General features: G+C 44.7%; 1 protein-coding gene across 2 annotated transcripts in view; it reads right to left on the bottom strand.

Moving 5' to 3' along the window:
- The window catches only part of AGA (aspartylglucosaminidase), a 339,637-nt gene that overhangs the window by 219,079 nt on the left and 99,860 nt on the right, over window positions 1-20,698 (bottom strand). For both annotated transcript variants that reach the window (XM_069631452.1, XM_069631451.1), the window contains 2 exons: window positions 18,480-18,592; window positions 8,095-8,212 (listed from right to left, as the gene is read on the bottom strand). In XM_069631452.1, the coding sequence (XP_069487553.1) occupies window positions 8,095-8,212; window positions 18,480-18,592 (231 nt within the window). The remainder of the gene's footprint in view (window positions 1-8,094; window positions 8,213-18,479; window positions 18,593-20,698) is intronic.

The raw sequence follows: 20,698 nt of genomic DNA on the forward strand, positions 1-20,698 counted from the left end.
AAATGATACCATAATTCTTGTGATTTTTCTGCCCACAGTTTAAGACGTGGTAGGAACCGGTGGTATGTTCAGGGGGGTTTTAGCGGAAAAGTGGATATTACTCTAAATGTGTGCATGTTAAAAATCTGAAACTTCATCAGTTAATGTCCCTACCCCCTGCACACATGTATGTAAAGTTGGGTCCATGTCGGAAATTGAAAAAGCAGTTAAAAAGTCAATTATGTACACTCTTTGAATGCAAGCTCCGAGAATGAGCAGATTTGGACATAGACATGGCTAAATTCAGCCACACCATGTATATGTAATTTCAAACAACTGTGTAACTCTGAAGTATGGATTTTGATCATATATATATTTGGGTGCACAGATGACAAGGGAGGTTGTTTCAAGAGATCATAAAATGACATCAATCTGACTCACAGTTCAGTTTGCCAATCAAGCGGAGGAATGGAAGCCTGACCAATGACGAATGAGAGGGGCAAGTCTAGTGATGCAACACACACACCCATTCTCAAGAAACAGATAAAAGCAGAGAGTCAGGACACATAGAGACAGTCAATTTCATCTGCCGCTGGAAGCCCTGCCGGAAAAATCCATACTTACCTCCATCAAACTCCAGAAAGCCAAACTAGAGACTTCAATCTATCCAGAGCAGAGACCAGACCAGAGAGAAAGCAGTGCTGTGCCTAGCAGAGACCAGACCAGAGAGAAAGCAGTGCTGTGCCTAGCAGAGACCAGACCAGAGAGAAAGCAGTGCTGTGCCTAGCCGAGACCAGACCAGGCGCTGTGAGCAGAATCCGGAAAGACCTGACCAGACTGAAGATCGTGACCAAGTCGCTTTCCTGTTCAAAATCTCTTGTGAGTACTTAGCAAAACTCAGAACACATCTCTTAGTTTAAATTCATCTAATTCAATCTATTTAACCTAAGTAGAACTGCCTCCTATCTGTCACCTGTCATTTCTAGTAAAATTTGTCATTTTGAAAAAGTGTGCGTTTAAAATTTACAAAACCAAAAACGACCTTTACTAAATTACTCATATCTCCGCAACCGTTTGGGCTAGAGACTTGCAATAACTTTCATTTGGAAGCTGAGATCCCAGGCTTTCCTAGGACCCCAAAACGGTAGAGATAGTCCTTGCGGTTCCTTTGTAATAGCGCTCGGCGCATCCGCGAATTTTGCCGCGATTTGCAATTTCTTCACATGTAAAAAAAACTGCTGCTGCCTGATTTCATTTGCCAGAAATTCGTTTAACCTGCTAACTATCCCTGCATCATTGCTAGTGTGAGCCTGGAATAATATTAACTAGATACCACTCATCCTGAACCTCTAAAAGGGAATTAAGAGCGTTTCCAGCATATTTCTCATTCATTGCTAGCACCTATCAAAGCATTTGCCTGTGTTTTCAAACTTCTGTTTAAGCTTGCTGGATTGAACTGAATTACAGTTGATTGCATTTCTGAGAACTGTGTGTTTTCCTTCCATTTCCTTGCCTTGCATCAAGGGGGGGAGGGGAGTAGCCAGAGAAAAGTGATTACATTGTTTGGTTGAAATCATATCGCGTATTTTCAGTACTGCATTCATTGAATATTGCATCCACCTGAGCCTACATAAAGCATCCTCTACCACATTATACTTTTGTTCCTATTTACCAGTGTGCTACCTTATCCATTTCATGTCAACTCATTAGTGATTAAAGAAGTGTGCTAGTGCCAGATTCTCCGTTGTTAATATTTACCATATCAGATTAAGTGTGATATTCAATTATTAATTTATTAAAAAGTGTGATATATATTTTAATTTATCAAATAAACCTTTTAAACTTGCAAAACAGAATTACTTCTTGGCTCAGTGGGGTCAGGGGGATTCCAAGAGAGGGGTGTTATACAAGGGTAGTCATCCAGAACGCATGAACTGGACCTAAAGATATATCAATAAGGGTTTTCATTCAGTATTCTAGACTAGGCGTTAACTTGGCTGTAGTGCTGAATTGAATCCTCTTACACCCTGAAGCCAGGGCTTCACAGTGCTCACAGGACCAAGGAACACTGCCGTTTTGGCACTGTCCACATTCTAGCCCTACTCAGAAAACCTGCTTCTTCTCAGCCAGCCATTCTCCCCTTCCTTTTCCGCTAACCTAGCTAACCTTCCTCTCCCTTGGACTGCACACTTTCCTCGTATTCTTTACTTGCCCATTTATTGTGCCCTTCATCATGCATCTTGATTTCACTCCATTCATCATCCTACTCATTTTTCTACTTCCTTTTCCCATAGCCTTCAGCCTCAACTTGGTGTAACTTCTGCATCACACTCTGGCCTCCCCATCTGCCCCTCCCCCGTTCCCCCTTCCCTCCGGCCCCAACCCCTGCACCATTCAAATAAGACGCTCCCATGATCTCCAACATCATCGATCACCTATCCCCCTCGCCTACAACACCTCCTCGCCCCCTACCTCTCATCCCTCGTTCACTTGTCCTCTGGAATGCACAACCCCTCTGCAACACGTCATCTTACATCACTCACCACAGAGTGTTATCCGCCTCAACTTTCACTTCTTGCTATCACACTCTCCCAGACCTGTAGGGAATGTCGGTGGTGTGGGGTTCTAATCCGTAAGGCCCTCAGCACTACCCATCTACCCCCCCTAACAACAACTCTTCTTCTTTTGAATATGCCACTATTCAACTCCTCCCTCCTACTTCTCTCACTGTTCTGTAACTATTTACCCCCTGGTCCTCTTATCTCCTTCCCTGATCTGGCCTTTCTCATTGAGTCACTTCCGACCGACATCCCCATTGTCATGCTGGGGGACTTTAACCTTCCCCAGCCCCCTGCAGCCATTTGCCTTGAATTTAATCCATCCTAGTTGACCACTCCCTCTACACACTCCACGACCAGCCTACCTACTCTGGTGGGAACTACTTGACCTTGTCTTTCTCTCCAATTCACTCTCCTTCTCTGAGCTCTCCATAGACCCCCCTCCCTCTTCACACCTCTTTCACTTTAACATCTACCTTCTACTACTAATCTCCTGTATTCAATGACTAAGATGAAATTCAGGCATACTCTTGCCCTGTACCTCTATGATGTAAGGACCAAGGACCTCCCGCCTGTCTCTTGCTCATATTCATGCCTCTTCCATTGACCACACCGTCTGACTTTCACTAAGCATTTCTGACTCAATTTGACCACCACAATCCTGCTTGCATAGTCACACTTGCCCGTTCCAATTCTTAGCTATGCATCACATCTGATATTCTGACCCACAAAACAAACATGCGCCATGACGTAGGATGCTGGCGCAAATTAAGGACACTGTCCCTACTTCTACCCTACAAAAAAAATCCCTTTCTGCACCAACCTCTGCATTGGATTCAGCCAAATCCTCCGACTTCACAAACCTACAATCCTCCGTTCGCAATTACCCACGTAAACTTCATCCAACCTCCAATCTTTGCTCACAACTCGCAAGCCAATATCTATAGTTTCCTCCCTTCCCATCCTTCACAGTGCCAACCCATCTTGCCTCCTATCCACCCTTTTGAGACCTTTATATATTCATATCTTCTCTCCCTCCCCCTCCCACCCTCCCTTGCCCTCCACTGCCCACTCCTACCCTGCCTCCCTTCCCTGCCTACCTGAAGAAACCCTCTGCTGACCTAAACATCACAGCAAACTATTGCCCAGTTTCGCTCCTTTCCCATTATGCAAAAATCCATGAGCAGTTTTTCAAACGGATCACCAAGTACTTTCAGGATAAAGGCCTTGGAGATACAGTTCAATCTGGCTTCTATTGTAAACACTCCACCGATACTGCACTCATGTAGGTCTCCAACATCCCCTCTAATGCTCATAACTACAAACTCTTCTATACTCATCCCTTCAGACCCTTCTGCAGCTTTGACAGTCCACCACTTCTCTCCTCCTCAATATCCAGGATCTTGGGTTTTGCAAATCTGCTCTTGCCTGAATCGCCTCCTACCTGCAAAGATGGTCCTTTAACATCTCATGGAACTCACAAAGCTCTGACCCCCATCTCTCTCCCCGTCGGCGTCTCCCAAGGATCAATCATTGGACCTTTGCTCTTCTCTCTATACCTATGCCCTAGGAAGATTTCACATCCTTTAGCTTTCACCATTACCTTTTTGTTGATGACAAAACAGGTTCCTCTTTTCTCTCCTTCACCCTGGCCACCTTGGAACAGATTACACATTGACTCACTGCAATTCATCACTGGATGCTCCTCTGCTGCCCCATGATAAACTAAAACAGAGGTCATCTTTCTCCCAGCTTACAATGCCATACCTACCCTCCTCAACACTCCTTCACGCCTGACCTTCTTGTCCCCTCAACCTCGCAATCTTGGGGTACTCTTTAATAGATATGATTGTCTTTTTATATAGCGCCTATACACAATGCATTTCAAAGCACTTAAAGGCAAGGGAGGGAACAACAGAAAATACAATTACATTTTTACAGGCCATGAACGGTAAGGATGTGAAATTAACTATCGTAGTCAGCCTCACAACATTTAAGATTGTGCAAGAGCTAAGACCTAGATAAGGAAGGGAGGGGGAGAGTGGGAAGGAAATGGAAACAGAGGCAGCTACCGAACTAGGCCTGATGACATTTCTGGTACAGCCGCAGAAAAACAAAAGGTGAGGGAGAGAGGTGCAGAAAGGGAGGGGAGGAACAAAACAAGCAACTATCATACTAGGCCTGATGACATTTCAGATTGTGCGGGAGGGAGGCGGGGGGAGCGGGGACGAGACAGAAGAGGTTGCTATCATACTAGGGACAATTCTGATAGAGTAAGTTCATAGAAGAAAGCAAGGGGAAGAGATAGGAAAAGGGAGAGCGGGGAGGAGGAGGAGAGAACAGAGAGTAAGCAGGCAAAAGAGCGAGAAGCAAGAGGGGAGAGCGAATACAATTGCAGAAGTCAGTAGTAACATAATGTTGCAAGCCAGGATACAAGATGAAGATGGGAACATCATGATTCAGGGCCACCATGAGTATAAGATGCAAAGTAAGTCCAGCATGAGAGTTGAGAAAGGGTGATGCATCGTGAATCAATGAAGTCCATAAAAGTCAAATCCAGCATTGGCCACAAGATGGTGATGGTGAAACCAGAATGTATCAGGACAGACTCCTGCAGAAGTAGGCTGGAGTGGGGTGGGGAGGGGGCAAGCAGGGTAGAAGAATCAAGCAAAACAGGCTACACCTGTGTGCGAGAAGGGGGGGGGCACAAGGGAAAAGCACAGGGGGATCAGAGAGGGATCGGGATTGCCTGTGGGGAAAGAGGGAGTAAACATGTTCAGAGGCCTACAAATGCAACACATCACTACCACTGCCTCTGCTGTGCTTATTAAATCACCCAAACATTTAGAAAAAACAAACTTTTTTTTATTAATCACTCTACAAAAACCCTAGTGCTGAGCAAACTGGACTACCACTCAAGTCTACTCCTTGTCCATTCTCTCTACTTCCTCCTCTAGACAAAGTCCTCAACTTTGCTGCCCACACACTCTACAATTTAGCCAGATCCTCCCAGACTTCTACCAACTACATGCCGGTTGGCTCTCTTTTCAAGTTCCTTTTCCTAATCTACAAAACCATCAATGATCTTGCTTCTCAATTCCTCTATGACTATCGTAGTTTAAACATCTTGTTCCCTCCAATCCTCCTTTGCACTCAACCTCACCGTTCCATACCATCCCTGTGCCTACTCTCACTTCCGTTCTTCCTGCCTACTCACTCCGCTCAAACCTACTGCCCACAACAATCAAAGCCAGCCCAACTGTATATCTCTTCAAAAATTTGCTAGAGAAGGTGCTCACTTTGCCTTCTCACCCATCCTCCCTACCTGACCACACTACTCTCTTCAGGGACACTTCATGTACTTTTTAGTTAGTACTTGTCTTTAGTTGAAAGCATTTACCCCCTGTATGGTAATGTTACCTTTGTAAGTCACCCGTTTTCTTATATACATTTTGTTTCAGTTTGTTTTGTCCCTGGAGTACGTCCCATTTTTAATTTTTTTTTTTTTAAACCTTCATTAACTGGCTCACTACTTGTTCTCATTTTTATACTGCTTTACAGGGATCCTTCATAGGAATGCTTCGTCCACCTGTAAACAGTGCTCCAGATAAGATTTTGAAGTGAGAGTATGAAGTCCCTTCCGGTACAGGAGTAAAAGTAGGTTTGAACTGTAAAATGAACATGTTTTGTAATAAAGATTTCTTCTTACCAAGTTATTCATGCACATTAAAAAAGATACCTATGTACCCCTTCAGATCAGGTAGCAAGACTGCATTCCTGTGGCACTGGTCCAAACATATCCATGGGGCTGTGTGGATGGATACAGGGGACAGCCTCCTGTGCGTCAGCTTCCGATTTCTGTTGGGAGTATTTCTACTCCCTATTTCTATTTTTTGGGAGTATTTGCCTATTTTTAAAACTGCCCGATACACCGCATATCTGTAGAGCTGCCTGTAAATGTGTTATTATAAGTCATTTCTGGTTGAAATTAACATCCCTCTCCTTCAAATAAACAAATAAAAAACAATAATTGTAATTTCCCGTAGTCTTCTATTCGAGATCCTCACGCTCTGCTGCATCTTCCTCTGGGGCTCCTGGTTCATCCAGTCACCTCTTGAATGCATCTTTGGAGGTCTCTTATACCCTTCCTTGGGGTCGTTTGATGCAGAATCCACACCTGTGAGGGTAGAACCGACTACTCTCTTCTATTAAAGCAGATGGCTCAATGACGTTCCTCTATTTGTTTCCTAGGTAAGTCTCCTAAATGGACTATGGATACTTACCTGCCCCTGCACATTTTACCTCAACGAGTTCAGTGAGTTCTTGAGCAAGAATTATAGTTGTAGTTCTGACCTGTGTTTTTCATTTCTCCATTGGGGAATGTGTTAACACTGTAGCTAATTTTAGTGACACTAAATATTTTAGGTAATGTATGCAATTATTCTTGGAAGCCCATTGCTATGGTTTAAAAAACGGTTCCCACCCTCTATGGGCATGAAGGAGTATGTGTGCATTTGCGATATGTTTAATATTATGCCCTTGTATCCAAATTAATGTGGAGTGTTGGTGTAGGCTTTTGTGATTTTTTTAAAATATTTTTGCTGATTAAAAATGTCTACATCACTTTTTCTCCCATCCCCTGCCAATAGGTGTTCGGTGCTGACCCCCACATCTGGGGCCTTACGCACACACCCAGGGTGGATTGCGTCCTTGGGGCATCGTACTGAATTCTGCAGGCCGATAGGGGACTTTACCTGCTTATTGGGTTGTGTGATTTCTTTGTTCTCCCCACCCTTGTTAATTTATGCTGGGTACCTTTCTATTGTAGTGGACCCACATCTAGACAATGGGGCAAGGCATGGTAGGTATAATGCACAGTATTAAAAATATACCCAAGTACTTATTTGACTTGAGAGATTTCTATGTGTAACTTGATAGCGCATATACTTTTTCAGTAGGTCCGTGTACTGTATTCTCTAGAAACGTGTGTAGACTAATTGTACTTGTGTGTCAACCTGCTACCCCAACCTGAGAGCTAAGCATTGTCCCTCTGTCCACATTATTTACCTTAATAGATGTTTGACTTCTCTTTCTTGCCCGTTGAATTACCCCTCACTCCCTCATTACGGTCAGGGTTTATAGTGCCAACAGAGGGTGGTACATAAACTGCCTTAACAAGGAGACTTTTCAGTTTCCTGTTTTGTTGTTTGTGTAAATTCTATTGTAGTGAAAAATAATGATGATAAATTCTGATTGTATAAGTCCAGTTTATGTGCATCCCACCCAGCCTCTCGGGTAGTACTAAGAAAACAAGTATTGCGCAGATTTTGAAATTTAATGTCCTCTCCCCATATTGCAAACTTCTTTTATTTCCAGGACTGTAAAGTTTACATCTGCACTCGTACAAGTTAGTGAACTGAAATTGTGTAATGATGTATACCATTCAAAAAGAATGGCCAAATGAGACAGAAAAGGATGATAAGGATTAACAATGCGATAAAGGGTAAATCTGCAGCAGTAAATCTGACATTTTTCAAAGTAACAAAAGTGTATTTACCAATTGTATCATGATTATGAATATTTATGTTTCCTTGTGGCAAGTTCCTTTCTCTTTCCAGGAACACTTTAGTTGGTTTGTAAGGTCCACATGATTTTGACGCATCAGGTATTACATTCTGCAATCAATGTATACACATAGTTTAATAGAAATGTCAAAGCGTAACCATTCTTACAGGAAACAAGAACTCATCTCGAATCTGTGCTCTACAGTCAGCTTCTAGTTAGACCTAAAACCCTGACATTTATCTTGTGTCAACTGGTCAGAAGGTACATTTGCAATCAGTGCAATCTATTTCTTGTCCTAGTCAATAAAAAGAAAGTAAACAAACTGGCAAATCTACTGTATTTGATACTGGGGCAGGGACTGGATTAATCTCAGATAGCAGCAGGCGAATATTGAGGGAATAACTGATGCAGACTTGGTAACTTAACTGTGCAGTTAGAAAGGTTTGACTGTTGGAAATTCACAGAAAGCACAACAACAGAATCTCTACTTCCCACACTAGCGCTCTTTCCCACCCCCATCATATGACCTTACTATAATCTTTGTCTCCACTCTCTCCGTTGCTGTATCATTGTTGTAAAGTGCTCTGTTGATTCCCAGCTAGGTTGACGCTCTAAAACAGCATTTGCAAAAGTGTGAGGTCCCCCACAAAGAACAAGAGGCCCAATAAATCCATACCCACATGCATACAAACAGACCTTGACCTGACACACCAAGGTAATAGCCATCTGTCTCAAACACTAGGCTTTTTTCCTATCAAAAATTGATTTAACAATGAGAATCGAGAAAAGAACTGAATGGATCGGCAATCAAACTAAAATATGTTGTGCGGGTAATTTTTTTTTATTGCCACTATGAATTGTAGGTTTTTTCTCCAGAACGTCCCAATACAATCAGAAATGGAGTGGCGAGTGTGAGTGTGTGTTCCTGCAGTTTAACCTTACACTGGATCTTCGGCTGATTTGTCAACCGATTATTTTCAAATTGATCAGCTGCATCAGTCTACCTTAGGAAGGAATCCTGCAGCCACCAGGACTTGTGCCACATACTCCCAGCCTTCCTGGACCTACCTGTCAAGAATTCAGCACACCCAAGAACCCTAATGTCACCGGAACAGTTATGCTGAACTGCCTGTCAATCCCAAACCCTGCCATGGTCGGACAGCAACAAACCAAAAAAAAAAAAAAAAAAAAAACAAGAAAAAAAACACAATAGAGCTAAAGAGCTAAAGAAAGGTGTTCATTTGAGGGCCCCTCTATGCAACTCGATTTATGTAGACTTAAATTTGAATTAAAAGTTTACTATGTGACAAATCGAATGGGGGTATTGTATAAATTAACTGGTGTGCATTCCCACCAACGCACTCCCCACTGTAAAAACTCCAGACATTTACAACCTTCTCAGTGAGAACAATATGCAGGATTACCCAGCCATTTTACACAAGGCCATCCTTAGTATTATGAGATTAAACTCACCAACTGAAATACCAAGGAGGAGCAAGGAACTTGCACTAGTGCACAGACAACCAACATGTAAAACCACAACTCCAGAAAATATTCTACACCTTGAACCTCTTACTTTGCTCCACCTCCAGAAAATTAGGTCAAAAGGTTTTACATTAGGCCATCACCAGGTATTTCAATATTGAACATGGCAACAGACCCACCAAGAGAGGAGGAGGAATTGTACTTTTACACAGACACTATCAATGTTAAATACAAATATAGCTTTTCAGACTGAAAATGTCTCCCCCTGCTCTGTTCCACCGCAACCACTTGTAAACCGCTTCCTCCTGATCTACAGACCACTAGCACACTACAACCTTTTCAGAGGTTATAGACCCAGCATGCCACATAATGCAACTTCGCGGCTAGATAATAATGCTCTAAATCTGTAGTTCTGCCTTTTCATAAGGTCTGCACAACATCACTACCACCACTTTCCTTCTAGTAGCCATCCAGATAAATTCTCAGTTTGATGATGGTGGTCATTTATTCTAAAAATGATCAAACTTGCCACCCTTTCTAATGCTAGGAGTGTGTTCTAATAAGTATTCCGACTTGTATGATTTATCTCTACACTTAAATATTTAAAGGATTCTGTAGACCATCTAAACAGCACTGTAGGTAATATTTAGCTCTCCCTTTCTATTAATGCATCTAAAAGCAACAGCTAGGATGTGTGCCAGTTAATGTTAACATCACCAACCTGCCAAAGTTTTCAAAAACCTCTATAAAGGAAAATTCATGCTAGGGTCATCGAGGTACAGAAGTAGATCATCCACATCAATACCACATTTCGTACACACCTCCAACAGACATTGCTGCAGCTTTAGATTCCTTCTGTAAAAGGACGGCAAACGGCTCTACGGAAATTGCAAATATTATTGTCAAGAACGGACAGCCCCGTCAGGTGCCCGATCTAATCGCCCATGCTCTTAACATACTGGACCCTGTTTTCAGCCTAGCCATTGGTTTCGTGTACCGGAGTCGTATCCATTTCAGATATCCCTCTCCAATTCCAAATCCGGGCAACATTGCAAATAACCACCCCAAGCTAAGTGAGCCAAACGCCTTTATAGTATCTAAAGGAGAAACTGCACTGCCAGGGTCATCTGTTGTGTGGGCTATTGCATGCTGCAGTTGTGCTAAATCATGCCCGCCACGGACAAAGCTTGTTTGATTCTGATGCGTCAGAGTAAGGATTATTTTTTTGAATCCCTTTGCCAGAATTGTACTAAGAATTTTTACACCTTGATTAAGCATATACAGGGGGGCCCTATACCAATCAGAGGCAAATGGGTTTTTGTCAGACTTGAATATAGGGACAATAATATCTACTCTCATGGGCCTCGGGAGCAGCCCTTCCTCGTAATCAAGGCTCTAGGGCTGGTCCATAAGTTTTATAATATTCTGCTGGCAGTCCATCACTACTTGGAGTCTTCTGTGTAGAAAACAGACACTAAGCAATATTTCCTGCTCTATAATTGGAGACTCAAGTTCCTGTATCTGCTCATCAGACTAGGTAGATCTATATTTAGGAGCATATATTGAATATTTCCAGCATTGACATCCATTTTCACTATATAAAATCCCATATTAATGATCAAATAATTATTTCTGTTCATGCTTTCCAAGTTTCTCTGCACATCAGTTATAGATGTGATAGTTGATCTTGGAAGTCCTGCAAGTAGGGAGGGCGCTGTTGTGCGCCAAACAAGATGGACGCCTAAGCTGTGAGCTCTGTGGCGACAACATCCTATACTGCGAAATCCTGCGTTGAGTCGCTACTGTCGAGTGCCCAATAATTACGTTTTTCCTGCTGAAGACTCCGTGACCACTCGGTCTAAATCAGGGGCGAAATCGGAGCCTGGAACCCAGAGAACGAAAGCCTACACTGACGCAATCCTTCTCCAACGGCTGGGACGCTGCGCACCAAATTCAATCCTACACTGGCACCATCGTGCTGGGCGGAGGAGGGAGTACGCCAGACCAGACCACGATCGGAGGACCAGCCTGAAAACACCCCGGAAGATCCAACGGCGGGCAGATACCCACACCAGAACATCCTGGGGGCCGGACCCTGGTGGCGAGCACACGAGCGCCGGGACCCGTACTGTAGGTGGACAGCAGTGCGGCCCGTGGGGACGCAGAGACCACCGCGAGTTCCCCCTCGCGGCCCGGGCCAGCAACCACGCAGGAGGGCAGGCCGCCCCCCCCATAAGCATCCACAGAGAGACACTACCTGCACGAGAGGGCTGGAGCGTGGTGCGCCCCCTTAACCCCCCCACCAGCGAGACTGCAACGCCTGGGGTAGAGACGCGGCGCAGTAAAGAGATCTCGGTGCCGCGCTCCCCCGACAGCGAAGGGCACAGCACCAGACCCAGCATCAACAAGGCACGTGCAGGGGAGGTAGGTCCCCCCCCCCATAAATCCACGTACAACCATACAATCAACAGGGCGACCTGCAAAAGCAAACAGTGACCCACCCCCCTGAAAAAGACTGAGGGACAGAGGGACAGTGCCAGACAACACCAATCTTGGGGGGGGGGGGGGGCACTCGCCGTGCTGCCGGGAGGGGTGGTCCACTAAGCGGGAATCCGGGCGCTCCATATACCACCAAGTACGCCTCTGAGCACCAGACCCCCAGAACCCCACTAAGAGGGCCTGGGGAAAACACCCTAACCTACCGAGCGGGACAGCCCGCAAAAGACTTCCAAAACACATAAGCAAGCCATTTTCAAATATCCCCTACACTGTGCTCCATATCATCCCCCATCACAGTGGTACAGGAAACAACCAGAGCTTGAACATACAGGATTGAGGTGAGGAGCAAAGAACAAAAAGCGAGGCCCCATGGACGCATTTGTGAATACCACCACGCCATTCACGGAACCTGACCAGACACCCATCCAAAGAGGCTCCACATCGGACCCCTCAGATCAAAACATGACCCCCTATATGGCAGCAATGGAGAAAGGTTTCTTGGCGATCAACTCCAAACTTGATGATATATGAGAACATCACGTCCATTCGAGCAGATATTAGGAAAGTCAACTCCAGAGTCACAGAAGCCGAAGAAAGTGTCAACCCTCGAAGACACATCCGCCATACAAAACAAAACCATACAACAGATTCAAAAGGACATCAAAACTGTCCAAAACAAATGTGAAGACTTAAAATCCGGCTCACGCCGAAATAACATAAGGGTGGTTGGGGCGGCACAGCGCAAACTCAACACTCCCATGAAGCACTCTCGAGGACATGCTTCACTCTCTGTGCCCAGAGGCACACTTCTCGAAACAATTCCTAGTCGAAAGGGCACACCGAGCCCTCGCCGCTCCTCCTAAACCAGGCACACCACCTCGAACAATTATAGCAAGAATACTTATCTACCGGGACCGAGATCTCATCCTCAGAATGGCACGTGAACAAGCACCCCTGTCCTACGACTCCAACCACATACACATTTACCCAGACTTCTCATCAGGGGTCCAGACGTCGAGGCGTTCCTTTGACTCAGTAAAAAAGGCACTCAAAGAAAGGAAAATAATATATGCAATGCTATTCCCGGCCAAGCTACGCATACAACACAATGGCAAGACAATTCTTTGAGACACCTCAGGCCAGGACATACATGGAACACATCCCGGCAGTACAGAATGGAACCTGAGGTCACAAACTCGTACGGCCATATGCAGAAACAAATATAGAACGATAACGCACCAACACAAAAGCTAAATCCAGCCATGACTCCAGAGAAGAAAGCGGGTCATACAGCCCCCTGAACTTGGCAATGTTGCATAAGGTTTATAGGGATACACCGCCCAATTGGGGGGGATGGTGAGGGAGGGGGGGGGGGGGGTGGTTCGGTACTACAGGCCTGTTGCCTAGTTGAGACTGGTTTTATGTTACTACACATACTCGCACGAAGGACTGCAAATAAAAGTTCCAGTCCAGGAGTTGTGTTTGCAGTTAAAAATGTTTGTTACAGAGCAGAAAAAAACAAGTTTATTTCACGTAAATTATAAAAACCTGGCAAGGCAAAACCTAAAAGACTTATACTCAAACAACGCAGACGATGAACACATCTCAAAGAGCAGAATCAATGGCAATTCAAGATAAGATGAAGAGCACTAGGCTTATGTCCTGGAACATAAGAGGCCTGTCCAACCCAATTAAAACTAGGAAAATTATGGCTTACGCCACTAGACACCATATTGACATCCTCTTTCTGCAAGAAACTCACGCAACAGAAAAGGTAGTAACATCCCTCAGCCGCGGCTGGGGTCAGCAGGTGACTACTACTGACTATTCTTCACAATCCAGAGGAGCAGCGATAATTATTCACCCAAGGATAGGCTTCGTGATAACCAGAACCAAATGTGATCCCGAAGGCAGATATGCGATTATATGGGGAACACTTCACGGACAGGATATGATACTCCTCAACACCTATGGCCCCAAACGTGGACAACCCGGAATTCTACCACCAGATAATAATAATTTGGCATTTATATAGCGCTCAGGTATCCGAGTGCTGCGTATTATTACCCACGGTGTGTGGGGCTCATTTATCGACCTCGGAAGGATGAAAGGCTGAGTTTGGCCCCGCCGGGATTCGACCCTGCGTTAGCAGACACTGCACCAATGTCAAAGCGAGCACTCTACTCGCTATGCCACTTGACCAGCTACTGGCATCGATATTGCCTATAGGAGAGGAGAAAGTGATCTGGGGTGGGGACTTCAACACCATCCTGGACCCCGAGATGGACAGAACAACCACTAGTAATATGAAAGAGACGAAGGCAGCGGCAACCATCAAGCACGCCATGCACCTACTGCCACTATCTGATACTTGGAGGGAACTCCACCCACATAAACAGGAGTTTACATTCCACTCCTACGTGCATGGGTCGAGCTCCCGCATAGACTGGAGGCTCTGCTCCACGGACTGTATCCAAGAGACTAAGGAATGCACTATACTGCCCGCACCCTCTCTGACCATTCCCCGGTCATCCTAGATATTTCACTTGGCTCCGCACCACGAACCCCTCGAATGTGGAGGATGCCGCCACAAATCCTACGAGACGAAGAGCTGGTGGAAACACTCTGCATAGAAATAACAGTTTTTTTTTGCGCAATGAGGGTTCATATGGGAAACATTCAAGGCATGGCTGAGCAGGCTACTGATCGCCACAGTGCATGGTAAACTGCAAGAGATCCGCTCAAACGTGACTCAAACCGAAATCTGCATAATGCAGGCAGAAGAAGCATACACCAGCTCTGGGGCAAAACATGCTGGCCCCCCTACACGAAGCCACCAAAACATTCAATACACTAGCAGACCAAGAGGTACATTCCATGATACGCACAGTTAGAACCAAGAGATATGGAGAGGGAAACAAATCAGGAAAACTCCTGGCCAACCTCGTCAGGTTAGAAATAGGCCAAGGGCAAATAACCAGCATTACAGACGAGCAGGAAATAACACTCACACATCAGAAAAAGATGAATGAAGTATTTCTCCGGTACTATTCTGAACTATACCGAAACAGGGACCAGAAAACACCAGAGGAACTGCAGCAACACCTCGACTCTTACTCACTCCCACGACTTACGGAAGAAGACAAGATAATCCTAGACACACCACTCACCGAAGAGGGCATAACACAAGCTATTAAAGACCTAAAAATGGGCAAAGCACCAGGAGCAAACGGCATCCCGACAGACCTATACAAAGCATTCGTCACTGAACAAGCACAACGACTCCTGAAAGTATGGGAAGAGTCGCTGGAGAAGGGAACACTGCCACCAATGCTACGTGAGGCCATAATCTGTTCTGTTGAAGCCACACAAGCCACCTCACGACGCCTCCTCCTACAGGCCCCCATCTCTCATCAATGTGGATGTGAAGATCATAGCCAAAGCCATTGCCAACAAACTAAACCTGTATATGAACAAACTGATTCACCCGGACCAGTCCGGCTTCATTCCATCCCACTCCACAGCCCTAAACCACCGCAGATTCTTTGCAATTTCATCACATATGGATCCGAAATAGAACACTATTGCAGTAACATTAGATGCCGAAAAGGCGTTCGATTCCATCTCCTGGAGATTCATGTATGCCATCCTCCAAAAAAATGGGAGTCGGCCCGGGATTCATCAGGTGCATACAGACACTATATTTTAACCCCACAGCCAGAGTCAGAACCAACGCGACCATCTCCGACAGCTTCAGCCTGCAAAGAGGAACAAGGCAGGGATGCCCCCTGTCCCAGTTAATATTTGCACTCACAATAGAGGGAATGGCAGCATTCTTACGGACCAAGCACGCCTGGAGAGGAATATATGCATCATGGGGAGACCTCAATTCATCTCACTATACGCAGATGACACCATGCTATACATCAGAGACCCAGAAACACACCTTCCCCCGATCATGCAAGACATTGCGGAATTTACGAAGTACTCCGAATATAAGATTAACCAACTCAAACCCGAAATAATACCTTTAACCAAAGCCGCCTCACAATCAGAATCAACTGCCCAGTTCCACTGGTCACCTACCACAGCCAGATATCTGGTAATTATTATGGCAACGGATTAAAAAAATATATATATTCCAATAACTATGGTCCGCTATTGACACAAATCGAAACCAAGCTCAACCTTTGGGCGAAACTTCCGATATCCATGTAAGGCCGGATATCACTACTAAAGATGGTGATCATCCCCAAATTGTTATATCTCTTCAGTGGAATACCCATATGGCCAGGCCTTAAATTCTTCGAGAACTTACAGAGGAGCAGCACACACTTTGTATGGGGAGGAAACACACCCAGGGCCAGTTGGACCAAGATGTGCAAACATTACGATACAGGGGGCCAGGCAGCACCGGACTACCTGCTTTACTATTATGCGGCACAAGCCCAGTTTGCCAGATACTGGTTCCAAGACACTGAACAATATGCTCATATACATGCTGAAGAGTTTGCAGCGGGCCAAATGACCTACGAGGTATGCTATTCACCAGAGTCAAGGAAGAGATGGCAGGGGCGGACCCAGTGTCGACCACAGTGCGCGCATGGATGCAGATCCTAAAAAGAGTCCAATGCGACACACCCTACTGGCCGCACACCCCGTTATGGGCATACCCAGACCTCGAACCGACCCTAGACTGCACCTTGCAGAACCGCTAGGATCCAGAACGTGGAGCCAGACTGGGGGACCTTTTCCCCGAAGGACACTTCATCACTCTGGTCAAACTACAGGAGAGAACAGGCAAAGGTCTGATTCCAACATTACAGTATCATCGTCTAAAGGCATCATGCAAAGCAATCTGGCCGTCATCCCTACACAACCCCCGGTACACAGGTTCCTCGCATATATTCTTACACTGGAAGGGTGCAAAAGCGGCATATCTGAAATATACAGTAAAGTACAAACGCACACCCCCTCAGCCAACACAATGCGAACCAAGTGGGAAGAAGACCTTAACATTCAAATCAGCGAACACAATGGACACATTACTGCAAATCTACTAAAACCATCCCTATCAACACCAATTTCCACCTAATTCAATACAAAATCCTAAACCAACTGCACATCACCCCAAAAAAAAAAAGTTGCCAAATTCGACCCCACCAAACAACCAGGGTGCCCTAAATGCGGGGCAATTGAAGCGGACGCGATACACATGTATTGGAACTGCCCACCGATTCACCAGTTCTGGAAAGATGTAGCAGAAAAGATAAGTGACATACTGAATTATTCATATACCGGCAGCCCCGCAGAAATACCTATTTGGAGACATTGGAAAGGCTTCAACTAAGACCTGCAGGCTGTTTGCGGTGGCGGGAGCGGTAGCCAAGAGGCAAATACTCCTGAAATGGAAGTCTAGCCCCCCCCCCACGGTCCAAACATGGCGTACCCATCTGGCTCTCACGCAGGAAAGCGGGGAGATGTATGTGCAAGGAATACAACCCCACTTCAGACCCAAAGACATTTGGGCCCCATTGAGAACATACCTACAAGCCCAGGCATCAAGCTCAGACGAAGAAGACAACTAGAAAGACTTAATTAGTGATAAACTGTAATTTCCAATTCACAAAGCCGCTCAAGTTAGCATTATTCACCCAAATGTTTGCCTACATTATGTCTGTTTATTGCGAAAACGCCACGTCAGAATTAGATAAAGGTTTTAAAAAAGAAGTCATGCAAGCAGTCTACCAGGCTTGACCCCCGGTTCATTCATTCTCTAGGGAAACACAGCATAGCTATTTCTACCTAATTTATCCCAAGTTTCAGCACATTTCAGTCTTAAATTTTCTAGCATGGTTTCATTTCTCAACTGCCGGGGGGTTTACAACCTTTTGCAGCTCTGCTTCCACTGCCAGCAGTGTTCTCCCTAAAGAAGTTCTAACTCCTCCTTCATTTAGAATATATTGCCTGCTCATCACTACTTTGCATGTTTCCTAGATTACCTTATAGCCAGTGCCACTCAGTTCATTCATGGCCTAGTATTTAGTGCTCTCCCATGTTGTACCTACATATGCTAAATCCATCAACGCTTCTGCTCCGAGTTGCCATGTCGGTATAAATGGACTCCCTTTATGTCATAATATCATCACCATCAGTGGCACATGGTCTGAAAGGGTCCCACCCATGTGGCATAAAAAAAAAAAGAAAAAAAAAAATCAGTGAAGTTGTGTATATGTTCCATCCCAGTAAATAATCTATGCGCGTGTATTTTATCATGCAGTGACAAAACGAGAATGCCTGGACATCTGGGTTTCAAGATCACTTAAAATTCAGCACCTACAGATTGCAGCAGCGCTAAATTGGCTAAAAATGTCGATTTCAAACGTTACATACCTTTCTGGCATTTGGCTGACAGTTTTCATTAAGCCACTTCGAGAATATTGAAAGTGAATGATTGGTGGTTAAATCTTCGCTTGGAAATCCCATGCTCTGTGCAAATATGGATGCTAAGGGAAAAAACAAAATATTAGTAACACACATTCGGTGAATATATAAAACTTGACATTTACATGCTTTAGCTATTTTTGTTAACAAATCCACCTGATAAATTTATGGATGGATAATGATAATTTGAATTCATAATTTCAACAGCAATGAGGCAAATTCTTTTGATGCAATGCTGAAAGGATGTATGGCAACATTTTTGTCTGGTCTCGGAAATACATTCTTAACATGTGGACAAAAGGAGGTCTTGGATAAGGCCACAGATGACGATGTGGCTCAGACTCTGGAAGAGATTATAAACGTCATAACGTAAAGAACACACCTCACCTCAAGCAGATCCCAGCTATTTTTGAAAGGGTCATATTTTGGGGGATGGTGAGAGAGGTCAGGGGGGGACTGGAGACCAGTGGAAGAACCTGCAAGGTGACGAGACCCCTGAAGGTTGCATACATTGGGTTCTTTTTATCACGTATCATGCCGGAGTCAGGCCTCTAGTGTTTCCAACCCATGCTTCTCAGATTGGTCTTCATCCTGGCCCCGCTACATTGCGAACTAGCCCATTTCCTTGATGGCCCATTTTATTTTTACTTTGCACATTTTGCTGCAAATATAGATGGAGGTTAGGTGGGGGATGTCAAGGGGCCGCCCCGTACATTTATTTAGCAGTGAAATGTGTAAAAACAAAAGAAATTATAAGTTTTTTAAAAAAAAAACACTTTCTTGATGAACAACATAGATCCCTATATAGGGTCGGAGGTGATCACGCGGAAACTATCCAGCATACTGTGAGGAGTCAGCAATGAGATTTGGACACAAGGTTGTCATGTTTTGGCCAAAGACTTTTATTAAATGAAAATGGGATGGTAAAAGGCCTCTCTGACCCTATTTGAAGGAGGAGTTTCCCTACCTAAAAACTAAAAATAAGGATCCGTCTGTCAGGATGTCAATAACTGAAAATCCTCCTTGTTTCCACAACGTCCTATCCTGACCCTCACACTACAAACAAAACAATAAAAGTGTGCAAGGACAGGTCTTCAACCTGATGTTTTGTGTGCACCCTGAGGCCTGCGGGCATGTGGCACGCTGTATAAGAAATCAAATAAATTCATAAATAAAAAAGTGTTCACAACTGAAAATAAGACTAGCTCCCACAAAAATATTCTCCAATGTGAAAAGACCTTATATCTAGAGAGTACTCCCCTTCCCCTGGATTCTTAAGTAGGATGGCCATTGTATATTTTACTAACAGTTTCTTTGTGTCTCTGCATGATTCACAATATTCCTGACCTAAACGCTAAGTGTCTGATTAAGAACAGCTCCACAAAACAGCATCCACAAAAAGTCAGTTAGAGAAAAGAGGCGCGGCTTGGACGTCTTGGATTGCATCTAGGGATATGCATATGCTGAATGGACAAATCGCAGAAGATATTCCTCTGCACAAAACCTGATCGAGAAACGGCCAAACAGCACTTACAGATTATATATTTGTCTCTCGGACCTTCTTACCATTCAGAATTATTCCAACAGCCCACAGTGATCATGACTTATTGTCGATGAATTGGAGCTCCAACATTAATATCAACAGGGAGGTAATGTGCGCTTGGCTACAGAATGTAATGGTGGGACTAGATTAAGGATGACAAATAACTCGATTGATCTTGACTGCCCGATTTCTGTATGCTGTAAGTCAGGACTGCAAGGGAGATGGGGGAGGGGCATGATAGAACGCCCCCCTGCTCCAATGCATTAAAACAAAGTCCCGGGCTAAAGTGCAGGGTGGAAAAACACCCTACACGCATACGACAAAGATCTGGTCAACAAGAGGAGAGATATGAGGAGGATACTGAGAATAGCTAAAAACTCAAATCAACCTTTCTTTCTTGATCAGTCGCCCTTGCACTGCTTTCGGGCCTCCCACGTACTTAGGGGCCGTAACTGTAACCCTACAGTCCCTTGTTCTCTTTGCACTACCCAGAGCTGCGCTGCCCCGGCTGCACTTACTCAGAGCATTGAGGCCCAGTTTTCACCACCCTTTTCCCTTGCACTTCTCGTTCTCGCATGATCTAAATGATACAAGGCCTAGTAAGATCATTTTTCTTGTCCTCCCT

The sequence above is a fragment of the Ambystoma mexicanum genome, chromosome 6q (assembly GCF_040938575.1).
Source record: "Ambystoma mexicanum isolate Mex_15411 chromosome 6q, UKY_AmexF1_1, whole genome shotgun sequence".
Classification (NCBI taxonomy): domain Eukaryota; kingdom Metazoa; phylum Chordata; class Amphibia; order Caudata; family Ambystomatidae; genus Ambystoma; species Ambystoma mexicanum.